This window comes from Haplochromis burtoni, unplaced genomic scaffold, assembly GCF_018398535.1.
Source record: "Haplochromis burtoni strain Fernald_Lab_line unplaced genomic scaffold, NCSU_Asbu1 Contig_217, whole genome shotgun sequence".
NCBI classification, from domain to species: domain Eukaryota; kingdom Metazoa; phylum Chordata; class Actinopteri; order Cichliformes; family Cichlidae; genus Haplochromis; species Haplochromis burtoni.
Window position 1 is genome coordinate 1,055,122 of NW_024582578.1, and position 14,906 is coordinate 1,070,027.

At 41.1% G+C, this 14,906-nt stretch overlaps 2 protein-coding genes across 10 annotated transcripts in view; both read left to right on the top strand.

The window, feature by feature from the left end:
- The window catches only part of LOC102309767 (TBC1 domain family member 2A), a 55,458-nt gene extending 40,578 nt beyond the window's left edge, over positions 1-14,880 (top strand). Inside the window, 7 exon segments of the mRNA XM_042226538.1 lie at positions 12,653-12,853; positions 12,964-13,059; positions 13,061-13,164; positions 13,252-13,372; positions 13,457-13,642; positions 14,267-14,388; positions 14,718-14,880. Coding sequence (XP_042082472.1) covers positions 12,653-12,853; positions 12,964-13,059; positions 13,061-13,164; positions 13,252-13,372; positions 13,457-13,642; positions 14,267-14,388; positions 14,718-14,880 — 993 coding nt within the window.
- Positions 5,973-11,611, top strand: LOC121815448. 9 transcript variants are annotated; one of them, XM_042226551.1, is made up of 5 exons: positions 5,973-6,147; positions 7,212-7,299; positions 8,025-8,182; positions 8,611-8,665; positions 9,592-11,611. In XM_042226551.1, the coding sequence occupies exon 5, from the start codon at positions 10,148-10,150 to the stop codon at positions 11,138-11,140; it is 993 nt and encodes a 330-aa protein (XP_042082485.1). In that variant the 5' UTR covers positions 5,973-6,147; positions 7,212-7,299; positions 8,025-8,182; positions 8,611-8,665; positions 9,592-10,147; the 3' UTR covers positions 11,141-11,611. The 9 variants fall into 9 exon arrangements, with proteins under 9 accessions (XP_042082485.1, XP_042082480.1, XP_042082484.1 ...); XM_042226546.1 differs by having other exon boundaries at positions 5,974-6,147; positions 7,212-7,321; positions 8,608-8,665; positions 9,589-11,611; XM_042226550.1 differs by having other exon boundaries at positions 5,974-6,147; positions 8,608-8,665.
- Positions 14,881-14,906: the final 26 nt, after the last annotated feature.

Genomic DNA, 14,906 nt, shown 5'->3' on the forward strand with positions numbered 1-14,906 from the left:
GTGACATTTCTAAATGTAGTCACATCCCTATGAAACATGGTTGATTATCACCTGTAGTCACAGCTGGTGATAAAGTAATTAAATGTCCAGCTATTCAAAAACAGGGCATTCTGCACAATGAGTACTTTTTGGTACTTGAAGTATATTTTGATGCTGATGCTTCAGGGCATTGTGCTGCATTGTCGAAGCTCTCTGGGCTTCCGGTTAGAACGACCTCACAGTGTTTTATTTTGATCTGGTGTAAAGTGCATTGTGCGGAAATGACAGCATGATAGTCACATGATAAAACTGACTTTTCTTTTTTTAAAATTTTTCTGGGTGTGCATCTTGTTCAAATGTCTTTTTCAGCATTTGTACATAAATATTCTGTATATAAATATTTGATTTTCATTTATTTTACAGAGTCCTTTATTTTGTTTCACAAATATAACATTCATGTCAAATGACATCTGCAGACTTTATAATGACCAGCAGGGGGCAGTGTATTGCAGTCTATGAGAACATTTACTGAGACCTGTTTCATGCACTAGTTTCATGTCTCATTGAATCCAACATGATGTTGATTTTGTAAATTAAGGTCACATCTTCATCACATCTAATTTCAAAACACTGATCAATTTAAAAAAAAAAAAGAATTCCATACCAATTGCAGGAATAAAATAGGAATAAATAACAAACGAGAAATACATACAAAACAAGAGAAAGCCACACAAGAGAGAACAGGTCACATGACAGCACAGCATTATCTACCCACAATTTGAACTAAATAACAGATAGCACAGGCAATGAAAACAAACGGAAATCAGAATAAATTTAAAAACTTTTATTGATGTTAACTTGAAGTGCTGAATTAGCCCTGTTGTCAGTTCAAATCACTTTATTGTTTTTTAATTTAATTTAATTTGAAATGTTTGTCAGTGGGTAAACAATTCGTAATGCAAAGTCAGAAACATCGAGTTATTCTTGTACTGCATGCTTGCAATAAATAAGTTGTCCTAACAGTCAGTCAAAGGAGCTTGGAAAGAAAAGTGTCTGGACTTCTTTGAGTTGAAGTGACTGATATATATATTTTTTGTCTGTTTGTTTTGTTGTTTGTTGTTTTTTGCCCTTTATCACCATTCCTCTTCCCTGTTGTTTTTCTTTCCCTCTTTCTTTCTCCCCTTTCTTTCCCCCAGTCATGTCTGTCCTATGTGTAGCAAGTGAAAATAAAATAAACAATAAAAACAAAGGTGAATCGAATAGACCAATACGGCAAGGCCGGGATGGTCCATTTGGTAAAGTTAATCCGTTAGTTATATTTCACATAATGTACAATGGTAACATTCTGTTTACAATGTTACCATTTTACATTGTGTTAATGGTAACATTCTGTTCACAATGTTACCATTTTGCATTGTGTTGAATGGTAACATTATGTTTACAATGTTACCATTTCACATTGTGTTAAATGGTAACATTCTGTTTACAATGTTACCATTTCACATTGTGTTAAATGGTAACATTCTGTTTACAATGTTACCATTTTACATTGTGTTAAATGGTAACATTCTGTTTACAATGTTACCATTTCACATTGTGTTAAATGGTAACATTCTGTTTACAATGTTACCATTTACATTGTGTTAAATGGTAACATTCTGTTTACAATGTTACCATTTTACATTATGTTAAATGGTAACATTCTGTTTACAATGTTACCATTTTACATTGTGTTAAATGGTAACATTCTGTTTACAATGTTACCATTTCACATTATGTTAAATGGTAACATTCTGTTTACAATGTTACCATTTTACATTATGTTTACGATGTTACCATTTTACATTATGTTAAATTGTCAGTAGGCCTGGTACCGGAACCGGTACTGGACCCCCTTTTACTTTCAACCATCAGAAGAGGGTACACTGTGGTCATAACAATACTCAGACTGTAGCATTTAAAGGTCCCAAAGTGTACCAGGAAAATCTCCCCCGCACGATTACACCAGCAGCCTGAATTGTGAATGTGAGAGAGGATGGATCCATGCTTTCATGTCGTTCACCCAGGGCTGATATAAAATGATATAACTAATACTACTTCTACTAATAATGACAATAACAACAAAATAATATTAATAATAATAATAATAATAATAATGTCAAAAACACAATAACAACATAAACAACAACATTACTACTAATAATAATAAAGATAAACAAATGTATTAAAAAATTTATAATGATAATAACAGTAACGGGGCGACCGTGGCTCAGGGGGTTGGGAAGCGTATCTGTAACCGGAAGGTCACCGGTTCGATCCCCGGGCTCTCTGTCCTGGTCGTTGTGTCCTTGGGCAAGACACTTTACTCTACTTGCCTACTGGTGTTGGCCAGAGGGGCCGATGGCGTGATATGGCAGCCTCGCTTCTGTCAGTCTGCCCCAGGGCAACTGTGGCTACAACCGTAGCTTGCCTCCACCAGTGTGTGAATGAATAGTGGCATTGTAAAGCTCTTTGGGTGCCTTGAAAAGCGCTATGTAAATCCAATCCATTATTATTATTATTAATAAAACTGATCATAACAGTAACAATATCAATCATAACAACAACAATACTAACAACAATAATAACAATAACAATGAAGGTGTTGCTGCAGATCTGAGTCCCGACTCTGCTGCCTTTCTAGTGCGGCAAAGAAAGTAAGAAATAGAAAAAGAAAAACACAAATAAACTGAGTGTGAGGGTTTTTCTACAAGTTACACTGAATATTTGCACAGACATGCTGACTGTTTGCTGGGAGACGTCACCTGTCTTTTATAGAATAGCAGGTAAGCTGTTCTCTGCCGCTGCTCACACACAGACTCACACGTGGTCTGGCAGACCAACTCGTCGGCGAAACGTCTTCAAAAAAGTTAAAGAAGTCCGGTTGCTTTTTTTCCCCAAGCTCCTTAGAGTTCTCTGAAAATGGTCAGGTAGAAGGACTGGACTGAAAATGAGTAAAAAAGCAGCCAAAGCCCAAGGAAGTTGAAAGACTGGAAACTATTGCTGAGGTCATGTCAGTGTAAAAAGTTACCTACAAGTCTGGCACCTTGGAAGCAAAACATAAAGAAATAAGGTGTAAGGCCAAATGTTTGGTCCTGCAGCCAACCGGACCATGAAATATAGAGCACAGGTGAACAAAGTGAGGTAGCAGTTTGCTGATTTCCACCTTGTGCCTTTCATGTTGATCAGCTTAGTAGTTTGCCAGCTTTCTAGCTGTTAAAGACTTTTGGTGAGAGGTTATTCATATTTGAACTCTAATTGAACCCCTCTTTTTTACTGTTTTTTTGTTTGTTTGTTTTTGGGGTTTTTTGTTGTCTTAGATGGCCTGATTCAGCAGGTGGGGGCAGTTTCTGAGTTCACCTTCGTTCAAACAGTGCAGAAATGGTTTCGCTATGCTCCAGACCGGATGGGTGGTGCAGGACGCCCGATATCCAGCCCCGTCATGGAGTAAACTAAAAACAGTAAATAATACATTTAACAAACAAGCAAGCTCTAAATTCAAGCGGAGAGACTGCAGACGTAGCCGCACCATATCAGGGATTTTTGGTTAGCATGAGAGGTCTAGCCAGGACCCTTACTGGATACTTGGTGGGAATCGAACGTGTGACTCCAAACATGTGTAGTCTTACCACTACACTATCCAGCTGCGCTACACTATCCAACAAAAGAAGTTTTTAGAAAATTTGATAAAGTCTGATGCTTAATATTGTAGGCATATTAATATCCCTATGATATTAATAGGGATTAATAACACAGAGAAGTCATACTTCTGTTATGACAGAATTAATTGGGTAAATTATATTTACAATTGTAACATTGTAAACATAATGTTATGATTTTAAATTATATTAAATTGTAACATGATGTAAAATCGTAACATTGTAAACTTAACGTTACAATTTAGCATTATGTTGTAATTTAACATAATGTGAAATTGTAACATTGTAAACATAATGTTACAATTGGAACATCCATCTATCCATGCATCTTCATCCGCTTTATCCGAGGCCGGGTCGCGGGGGCAGCAGCCTAAGCAAAGAGGCCCAGACCCAACACGCTGTGTACTCACCTTTGCTAAGTACATGTGAACAGATCTTGAATAAAAAAAACAAAACAAAACACACTTTTCTTTTCTGTTTTATTGAAAGCACTTTACAGAAAGTGTAATTGTTTGTAATGAAGAAAGAAGTAGGTAGGTTTCCATGTGTAATTAGTGTGTGATAATGCTGCAGAAGAAGCTTAATGTGTACTTTGGAAAAACAATGGGGGAAAAAGCTGGCTGAAGAAGAAATGATAAATGTCCTTTTTTTTCAAGCCTTCTCTGGCCAGCCGTTTCAGTGCCACGGCCTTTGCTTGGGGGGCGGGGAGACGTGCACTGGCGTTTCCTTTTTGCTTTTTCCTGCTCTCGCCAAGTCCTCCACCCGCTCTACATCTCTCTTATTAGCTTTTATTACCCGAAAATCACAATCAAGTGATGTTGAATAAAAAAAAAGAAAAGAAAAGAAAAGCTACTTTTGTTTTGTGTTTTATTGAAAGCACTTTACAGAAAGTGTAATTGTTTGTAATGAAGAAAGAGGTAGGTAGGTTTGCATGTGTAATTAGTGTGTGATAATGCTGCAGAAGAAGCTTAATGTGTAGTTTGCAAAAACAATGGGGAAAAAAGGTGGCCGAAGAAGAAAAGATAAATGTCCTTTTTTTTAAGTATTCTCTTGGCCGGTCGTTTGGCACATGACATGTGGCGGGGACTCTGCTACAGAACTCCGCCAGTTCGAACCCCCCACGAACTCACTGCCACGGCCCTGCGCGGGGGGCGGGGAAACGCACTCGCGTTTGCTTTTTGCTTTTTCCTGCTCCAGCCAAGTCCTCCGCCCGCTCTACATTTCTCTTATTACCCCTTATTACCTTACACTCATGCCTTTGCCTTTCACCACTTCAAAACTGCGCCTTCTTCAATATTATCTTCATATGCTCTCTTTGCTTTTCGCCTTCCTCACTACACTAAGTACCATTTTTTAACGCTGTGTACTCACTCTTGCTAAGTACATGGGAACACATCTTGAAGAAAAAAAACAAAACAAAACATACTTTTCTTTTCTCTTTAATTCAAACCACTTTACAGAAAGTACAATTGTTTACAATGAACAAAGAAGTAGGTAGGTTTCCAATGCTTAATTAGTGTGTAAGAATATTGCAGAATCTGCTGTGCTGTGTACTTTGGAAAAACCATGAGAAAAACAGCTGGCTGAAGAAGAAATGATAAATGTCCTTTTTTTTCAAGCCTTCTCTCGGCCTGGCTTGGGGGGCGGGGAGACGTGCACTCGCGTTTCCTTTTTGCTTTTTCCTGCTCTTGCCAAGTCCTCTGCCGGCTCTACATCTCTCCTATTAGCTTTTATTAGGCTTGCACTCATGCCTTTGCCTTTCACCACTTCAACAGTGCGCCTACTTGAATATTACCTTGATAGGCTCTCTTTGTTTTTGGCCTTCCTCACTACACCGTGAAGAGATGTTGAATAAAAAAAGCAAAGAAAAGATGGTTTTGTTTTGTGTTTTATTGAAAGCACTTTCCAGAAAGTGTAATTGTTTAGAATGAAGACAGAAGTAGGTAGGTTTCCATGTGTAATTGATGTGTAAGAATATCCTTCATACGCTCTCTTTGCTTTTGGCTTTCCTCATGCTGTGTACTCACCTTTGCTAAGTACATGTGAACAGATCTTGAATAAAAAAAACAAAACAAAACACACTTTTCTTTTCTGTTTTATTGAAAGCACTTTCCAGAAAGTGTAATTGTTTGTAATGAAGAAAGAAGTAGGTAGGTTTCCATGTGTAATTGATGTGTAAGAATGTTGCAGAATCTGCTGTGCTGTGTACTTTGTAAAAACCATGAGAAGGGCTGGCTGGCTGGCTGGAGAAGAAATGATAAATGTCCTTTTTTTTTCAAGCCTTCTCTCAGCCGGCAATTTCAGTGCCACAGCCCTCGCTTGGGGGGTGGGGAGACGTGACCCCCAAGGAGACCTGCTAGATTGTTCAGAAGGTTGTTGTCATCCATCCAGATGGAGGATCACTAACAGGAGCGTGGAAGACTCCAGAATCCACTCTGGCTGGAATCCGGTGGATATGCAGTGTGTACAGGTAAGACCATTTAAACGGACAGCATTTCTAGAATGACTATTAAAAGTCAGCGAGTGTCAGTAATGTTAATGTGGTTATGTTAGTAATACACCGAGTGCTAATATAACAGCTTTAAGATGCATTTGTAGATGTTATTACGTGTTTTACCGTCTTTATGGTGCTAGCTTAAAGTTACGGTGTAAACGTTAGCTTATATTGGAGTAAAGCTGTTACTGTTTAAACGATGTTAGCACAGAAATATTAGCTTCTGTCATGACTGATGAAGTTACTAGTTAATAAAGTTTCCAGTAAAGTGTTTAATCGCAGCCACAGATTGACAGCAAATATCTCGATTAGCTTCAGTGCATCTGTAATAAATATGTGCAAGTTTCAGTGCTTCGTTTAAACTGTATGATACTTATACTGACCCAGGGTCAGTGTAAAATACAATCCTAGCTGTGTGAACAAAGCCTGGCTCCTTTAATCCTGCATGACAAACCTCAGGATGCAGGTTATTATTACTCTTTCCTGCTGGCACACCTGAGAGTCAGCTAGAAACTTACAGTGACGTGGACATCATGCAAAGACTGCCAGACTCTGTAATACTGCAAATGATCAGTGACTCAGGTTAACACTAAACTTTAAACGGCACCTCTGTGTCTCTGTGTGCTGAACATCTAGGATTGAGTCAGGCTGCATTGACTGTGGGACTTTAATGTGTTAAAAGCAGGTTGAAGACGGCTCAGAAACATTTGAAGATTAAAATTTAGCATTATGGCTGCTGGTGGTTTGTAAAGCCTCTACTCAGCTGTATTTTTTTACTAATTTATGTTTGTTGTTGTTTAACACAGATTTCAGAAGAGCAAATATGCTTAATAGTTTAACTAGATTTCATTTGTCAGTGTGGGACTGCTGAGTCACCTGAAGAACTCATTTCATTCATTCTCCACATGATGTTCATTTACAGAAATGTTTCACAGGAACTGATTTCTCCCAAAGGTTGAACTAGTGTGTTTCCATAGATTACCTCTGTATGAATGTACTTCTTAAATGAAGGCAAGTGTTTGTCCTTTTTTGTTCCTCAGGTACAGTACGTGATATCAAGGGCAGGTGGTCAACACTGGGGACAAGAAGCAGACATACTTCCAAGAGGGAGCTGCAGTGAGGTCAGAGGTCAGAATCTGAAACAGCTCAGGTTTATATTTTAGAGGTTATAAAAAATCAAAATGTATTTATAAAGAAACCTTTAAATAATAGTCATAATTATGATTATTATAAGAAATATCAAACATTTAAGTGGATTTTCTGTTACACATATTGTGTTAGCCCTGCGATAAACTGGCAGCCTGTCTTTGTCCTGTATCAGCTGGGATAGGCTTCATCCTCCCGCAACCCTGAATTGGATACATTGTATTCCAATTATGTAATCTGATCATTTACAAACTCAAGGTATCTAATCAAAATGTAAGTAATAATTATAAAATGGGAAAGCAGAAATAAGTGTGACATGAATGTAAATGTGTGAGCTGACATAGAGGACAGCTACATGCAGTCTGAAAAACCTTTGTTGTCAAGTTTGCAGGTATATCAGCACGAGACATTCTTACATAGAAGAGACATTAAAGTCTCTAACTCAGTGAAGCATTATTGGTCCCGTCTGTTTGGATAAATATAGTAAGTTGATGTATGTGCATTTATTGACACATTTTCTTAAGTGCTTATCCAGTTCAGGATCACAGTGGAGCTGCAGCTGGATATGTTCACTAAATAAACCTTACAAAAGTTAACAATAAACCTGCATCCATGTACGTTGTTGTCCACAGGATGAGAAAATCAAACTGGAACACTGTGGAACATGTTAATAAATGTTTGTGTGTTTATGCCTGTGTCTTTCACAGGAGGCGCTGGAAGGTTTCCCTAATAGTTCCTGGTGAATCAAAGCAGAACCATAAAGGTTGCTGGACTGCATGATGGCCTTACCCCTGAGCAGTCATCCTGTTAAAGGAGGAACCAGTTAGAAGCTGTTTTCAAAGTAGCTGAGCAGATTTCATCTCAAGTAAGCGATTAACTGTTTGTTCATCTGTTCTGCCACTTAAAGAGCATTTAAGGACGTCTTTTGAGTGTCCAGTTGAATTAATTCTACTGGCTCTCATGGTCATTTGTTATTATAGTCATATTTTTCATGTTCATCCAGCTATTTAGTAAATTCTATCTATTTAGTAATATCCGTCAGCTATAAAATGTAATATAAATATAAAAATATCTAAATATCTCCTGTCCTTTATGTTTTAATGATGTAAGTCTGTTATCGTGTTACATTAGCATTCCTCACATATCAATGAGATGCTGTACAGTACAATCCTACTGACACAGCAGAGGGATAACGACGGCTATTCAACATCGTTACACGACACATTCGAGCTGCATGACGCAGACAAAGTGACTAAATCATCTTTTTGTGGTTTATTGTCTTCAAACCAGCAGACAAAGCCGATGGCAGAAGATGTCAGAGAAGAACTTCAGGCCGTGGACTGAAAAGGTATTTTTTTCTTGTTATCAAAGACATTTGGAGTGGCAGCTTCTACAACTGGTTGTGCTGAAGTAAAGCTTACAGTCTAAGAAATCACAGTGTTGATATTCAGCACAAAGAGAAAAGCTCACTTGTTTGAATTTATTTACAATCATAGTTTTATAAATTCTGACTGTAAACAGCTTTTACAGCTTTGATATTGTTTGACACTCGATATCAGGTGATAGGGTTTAATTTAAAGGTTTCTGTGTCCCAATGAGCCATTTACACTGACCAGTGTCAGTTTAACTGTAACACATTCATTATTTAGATTCAACAAAGAAATAACTGAATGTAAAAAATGGCAGCCCTCAGGCAGGTTTATAGAGATACATGCATGCATTATGAAATTTATGTATCCCAGATAATTGTTATTCATCTAGTCATGGCAGACCTACCTCTTCCTCCCAAGTTAACTGCAACCCAAAATAACTAGTGGGGCTATTTACACACTCACAACCAGTGTGGGGTAAAAAGAGCCACCAAAAAACTGTCAGCCACAGATGTGCTAGAAGAGTTAGAAGCTCTACTTATGGAGAAACTTTCTAAGTCTAACAGAGGACAGGTACTCCTGCCCAAATAACATGATATAAGCCCACATACAGCCCAGCCATAAAATGAACCAAGTTAAAGACAGCATGGGACCAAATGCATGTAACCAGCCTGCACCAACCTGGCATTTCTTCCTCCTGAATTAAATGAATGAAGGGATGAAAGTTAAATGACTACAAACCTAAAGCCACTAGTTCCCACACTGGAGCTCCCTGACACTGTGTGTTAACCGTATTTAGCTTGTATCAACAGTTGTAACAGGCTAAGCCACCTGAGACACTGCATTGAATTTGTTCCTGTCTTAATGGTTTCAGCTCAGATGTTCTGCTTTTTCCTTTCAGTAGATCAAAGCAGCTCGTGCTCCTTCTGCTTCCAATTTAGAAGAAGAAGAAGAAGGCGAAGGCTTCAGCGAAGTGGCGTTCATGGTCTCAGTGAACAGTCACGGTCACACACTGCATGTGGTTTTAAAAGCAACATGTCTGTTCACCACAACAATGGAGATGTGTAATATTAGTGCAGCTACGGTTTGTTCTTGAACATCAGTTCTGTTTTCTACTTTGATCACTTAGACCAAAAAAGTGTTGTTTTCAGATTCTTTCTTTTAAATCTATAAACCACCTGTTCATTTTTTTTATTACAATTAGTTTCACATAAATGTTAGTGTTTTCTTTTATGATCTTTTAATGCTTACACTACACTGTACATGAAATCAAACCTAATAATGAGGCAGATAACATTCCTGTTACGATCCAGACTAGTGGTCTTACTGGGGCCGGTGAACAGGACTGTAAGCTTGCCATTGTGCCAGTTAAAGTAAAATCAAAGAGAGGTCAAAGAATAGTGGAAACGTATGCCTTTCTGGACCAAGGGAGTTCAGCATCCTTTTGTACAGTGGGTCTTATGGACAAGCTGAATATTGCTGGGAGGAGGACAAAGATTCTCCTGCGCACCATGGGACAGGAGAAAGTGGTGGACAGTTTCATTGTACCTGAACTTGAAGTTGCTGGATTGGACAGTGACATGTACTGTGATATGCCTAACCTCTTCACTCAGCATAAAATGCCTGTAGATATTGGTAACATCCCAAATCAACAGGACCTGGTTGACTGGCCACATTTGAAGCATGTTCATTTGCCAGAAATTAAGGCCAATGTTGAGCTTTTGATTGGCATGAATATGCCCAGAGCTCTAGAACCTTTGGAGGTCATCCGGAGTGTAGGTGATGGACCCTTTGCCATTAGGACTGTGCTCGGCTGGACTGTGAATGGGCCACTTAATCGAGAATGCTGTGGAAGGCCAGGATGTTTGGCAACAGTTACCGCCAACAGAGTTTCTGCTGTCACACTGGACAAGCTATGGAAACAGCAGTTCAAGATGGATTTTCCTGAGAGCAGCAATGATGAACAGATGGGGCTGTCAAAGGAAGACTTGAAGTTCCTGGAATTGGCCAGCAAGACGGTGACTTTGGGGGATGGGCACTACAGCATTGCCCTGCCACTGAAAGACCGAGACATAAGAATGCCTGACAACCGTGCAATTGCTGAGCAACGAGCCTTAGGTTTGAAGAAAAGGTTCATCAGAGATAAAGACTTTCATAAAGACTACACTGCCTTCATGACAGATCTTATATCTAGAGGATATGCAAAGAGAGTCCCAGTCACAGAATTAGAGCGCCAGAAATGGGGAAGGATTAAACGTAACTTTGTTCCTGGAGATGTGGTCCTTATAGTGGATGATTCTGCACCTCGTGGTTCTTGGCTCATTGGGAGAGTCACCGGAGCTGCACCAGATGAAAGGGGGCTTGTGCGTCAGGTCTGGATTAAGACCCCAACCAGCCATGTGTGCAGACCCATCACAAAGATATGCCTTCTTCAGGAGGCCTCTGACCCATGACTATGACATTTTTGACACAGTGTGACATAACTAACTTTGAATTGACTTTAATGTTATGAGATGTACATCAGACTGACTATATTTAGGCTAAGTGCTGGTAACCTCTGGCCTATGACTGACTGACCATGTGCAGACAGAAGAAAAGAAGAGAAGACATGAGAAAATAACTTTGGTGGACTTTTGAGTATGTTATGTTGTCTCACTGGGTGTCTGTGATATGATGAAGTGTGTGTTGTGAGTTATGGTGTTGGATGTGTAATTATTACTGTAAAAATGTAATAATTAGGGGCCGGAATGTTGTGGATAGGCGTAGCTTTGGGTCACGTGGTGTCAGTAATAGTGATTGCTATATCACCTGTTCACGGCCCGAGGGAAATTTTGTGAATGAGTGGGTAATGGGGGAAGTCGACTTTTGCTGACCGCTCAAGCGTCCCAAGGCGTTCCCAGGCCAGCCGAGAGATATAATCTCTCCAGCGTGTCCTGGGTCTGCCCCGGGGCCTGCTCCCGGTGGGACATGCCTGGAACACCTCACCCAGGAGGCGCCCAGGGGGCATCCTTGTCAGATGCCCGAACCACCTCAGCTGGCTCCTTTCGATGTGGAGCAGCAGCTGCTCTACTCTGAGCCCCTCCCGGATGGCCGAACTTCTCACCCTATCTCTAAGGGAGAGGCCAGCCACCCTTCGGAGGAAGCTCATTTCTGCCGCTTGTATACGCGATCTCGTTCTTTCGGTCACTACCCACAGCTCGTGGCCATAGGTGAGGGTAGGGATTGTAACATTGTACACATAATACAATTTTACATTATGTTACTGTCAGAGTCGGACGGTGCCCCGACCGGTCGACCTGTGTGTTTGTGTTTTTTTGTTCTCCTCTCTCGCTCTTTCTCCGCTGCGATTGTTACGCGGTCGCGTAGCAACGGGAGACCTCCGACCCGTAAGTGCTGCCGCTCTGAGCTGCCTAATAAGCCTGGATGCGATCGAGACGGAGAGACGGAAGGGGACACTTCACTGATTCTAGGGAGTTTTGTGGACACACGAGGGGAGACGGGGAGAGGAGCACTGAAGGGACTTGCACTGTGGATAACTGTGGATTGATTTAGGCTTCACTGTAAATAAAGACACTGTTCAACTTAAACGAGAGGTCCGCGTCTAGGTTCGCTAACTCACCACCCTTAACAGCTACAATTTAACATCATGTAAAATTGTAACATCATGTTTACAATGTTACAATTTGTAAATTGTAACATTGTAAACATAATGTTACAATTTTACTATCGATGTTACAATTGTAACATAATGTAAAATCTGTAACATTAGTTTACAATGTTACAATTGTAAATTGTAACATTGTAAACATAATGTTACAATTTTATATGATGTTAAACTGTAACATAATGTAAAATTGTAACATTATGTTTACAATGTTACAATTTTACATTATGTTAAATTGTAACATAATGCTTAACAGATAATGGTTATCCTCTTTTTATATCATACATCATTGTCTCTGTAGGAGGGTCTGGAGCACCCCCTGCTGAGCCGCTGGGCTCAGTACCTTGCAGGCAGGTCCGATGATGCCTTCATCATCTCACCTGAGCTCAAAATTCTGGTGCGTGAAGGCGTCCCTCGGGAGTATCGGCAGAGAGTGTGGCGCTGTTTGGTCCGAACCAGAACTTTGACAAGCCAAGAGTGCCACATGCAACGCTATCAGCAGGTACAGCTGTAGAGAGAGAGAGTGCTTTATCCGCACCTGAGCACAGGTGGCTCCTCCTTCTTCCTGTTGGGAATGCTGGCGAGCACTCAGTAATCCTGTTCTGTTTCCAGCTGTGTGAGAAGAGTCGGACAGCTCCTAATCCTGCCTCCAGGCAGGTCCAGCTGGACCTTCACCGAACCCTGACGACCAATCAGCACTTCTCCTCGCCGTCCAGCCCCGCCCTCCAGCCCTGCCCTCCAGCAGCTCCGCCGCGTCCTTCTGGCCTTCTCCGGGCATAACCCTGCCATTGGCTACTGCCAGGTACTCAACAGGTCAGAACAAAAATATAAATATTATATCTGAGTTCTTATGTGGACCCGCCTTCCAGGCAGAACCTCACCTTCCATGAATGTCCACAGGTTAGCGGCCCTCGCTCTGCTGGTCCTCCAAAGTGACGAAGACGCCTTCTGGTGTCTGGTGGCAGTGGTGGAAGCCATCATGCCTCAGGACTACTACACCAAGAATCTGGTGGCCTCTCAGGTCAGCAGACACACTCACCTGCTTGCCTGCTGTGATCTGTTTTAGTGATCAGTGAGGCTGATCTCTGTGAGTCTTTGTGCTCAGGCGGACCAGCGCGTGCTGAAGGACTTCATGGCGGAGAAGCTTCCTCGCCTGGCATCTCACTTTGAGGATCACAACATTGACGTCTCTCTGGTCACCTTCAACTGGTTCCTGGTGGTTTTTGTGGAGAGTCTGCCCAGCGACATCCTGATGCCTCTGTGGGACGCCTTCCTGTATGAGGGTACCAAGGTACCATACACCCGAACACACCATGACAGAAATGCAGACAACACTTGAATGCACCACAGTAGTGTCCATGGAAACAAAAATGATTTTGTTTTGACCTTTAGATGTCTTTATTTACATTTTAGGAGTAATAAGACATTGTTTACTAAGCATGGGGAACTGTCATGTGACATGAAATAGGAGTGGGAAAGCAGATCATTCTAGTAACGACCTCACAGTCTACCACAAGCAGCGTAAATCCAGACGATGAGCGGGACAATGGCTTTGGGCTTGTTTCTGCAATGTGACAAATGCAGCACAGCTTTTACATCGTTTGTCTCAGGAAATAAAATCACAGTTCAGACACAGAAATATATACCACACAGGGATAAATGCTGACAACAGCTTCAGCCACGTAGATCCAACCCAAAAGTTTCATTTTAACTTAAAGCTCAACTACCAAGTAAGTTAATATTATCTGGCAACTGAGGAACCAAGTGGCTTATTGGAAATCGATCAGAGCTGTAATGAGTAAAGGGCCCAACTGCACCACAACTGAAAGAGTAATTTTATGACTCACCTCCTCAAAGTTTCCAATTAATTGTGTGGCGTGAGTGTCCTGTTATGAAATGCGTGTCTGTGCTGCAGGTGATCTTCAGATACACTCTGGCTCTGTTCAAATACAAAGAGGACGACATCCTGAAGATTCACGACAGCGTGGAGATCTACCAGTACCTACGCTTCTTCACAAAGACCGTCTCCAATGCCAGGTACGCACTCGCCTCCACCCGCCTTAATCTACGAGCTGTTACACTCTCAGAAGTGTAGCGGATGTAGCTGTTGAATCTTTGAGCTTCAAACCCTTTTTACTGAAATTTTGTGAGAAGTTTAAATTTCCCTGATCACAGTAACAACGATTTAAAGATTTTTAAGTATCTGCAGCTCTCGGATACATGTGGTCCAGTCAGTCCAGTATTTCCTGCTCAAACTGCAGTACCTGAAGTATCAAGCAGCATAAAACAGAAACACTCAAGCTGATCAGTTTCCAGTTCCTCTGTGTTGGTGATCGAGTCCTTTCCACCTGCGTGTGTCCATGCAGGAAGCTGACCAGCATCGCCTTCAACGACATGAACCCACTCCCCAGCCGGCTGCTGAGGAACCGGCGAGTGCTCCACCTGGAGCGCCTGCAGGCGGAGCTGCGTGAGCTGGAGGAGCAGCACAAGGAGTTCATCACCGAGAGGTCGTACGCGACAAAGGAGTGACCAGGGAGAGGGGAGAGAGATTGATA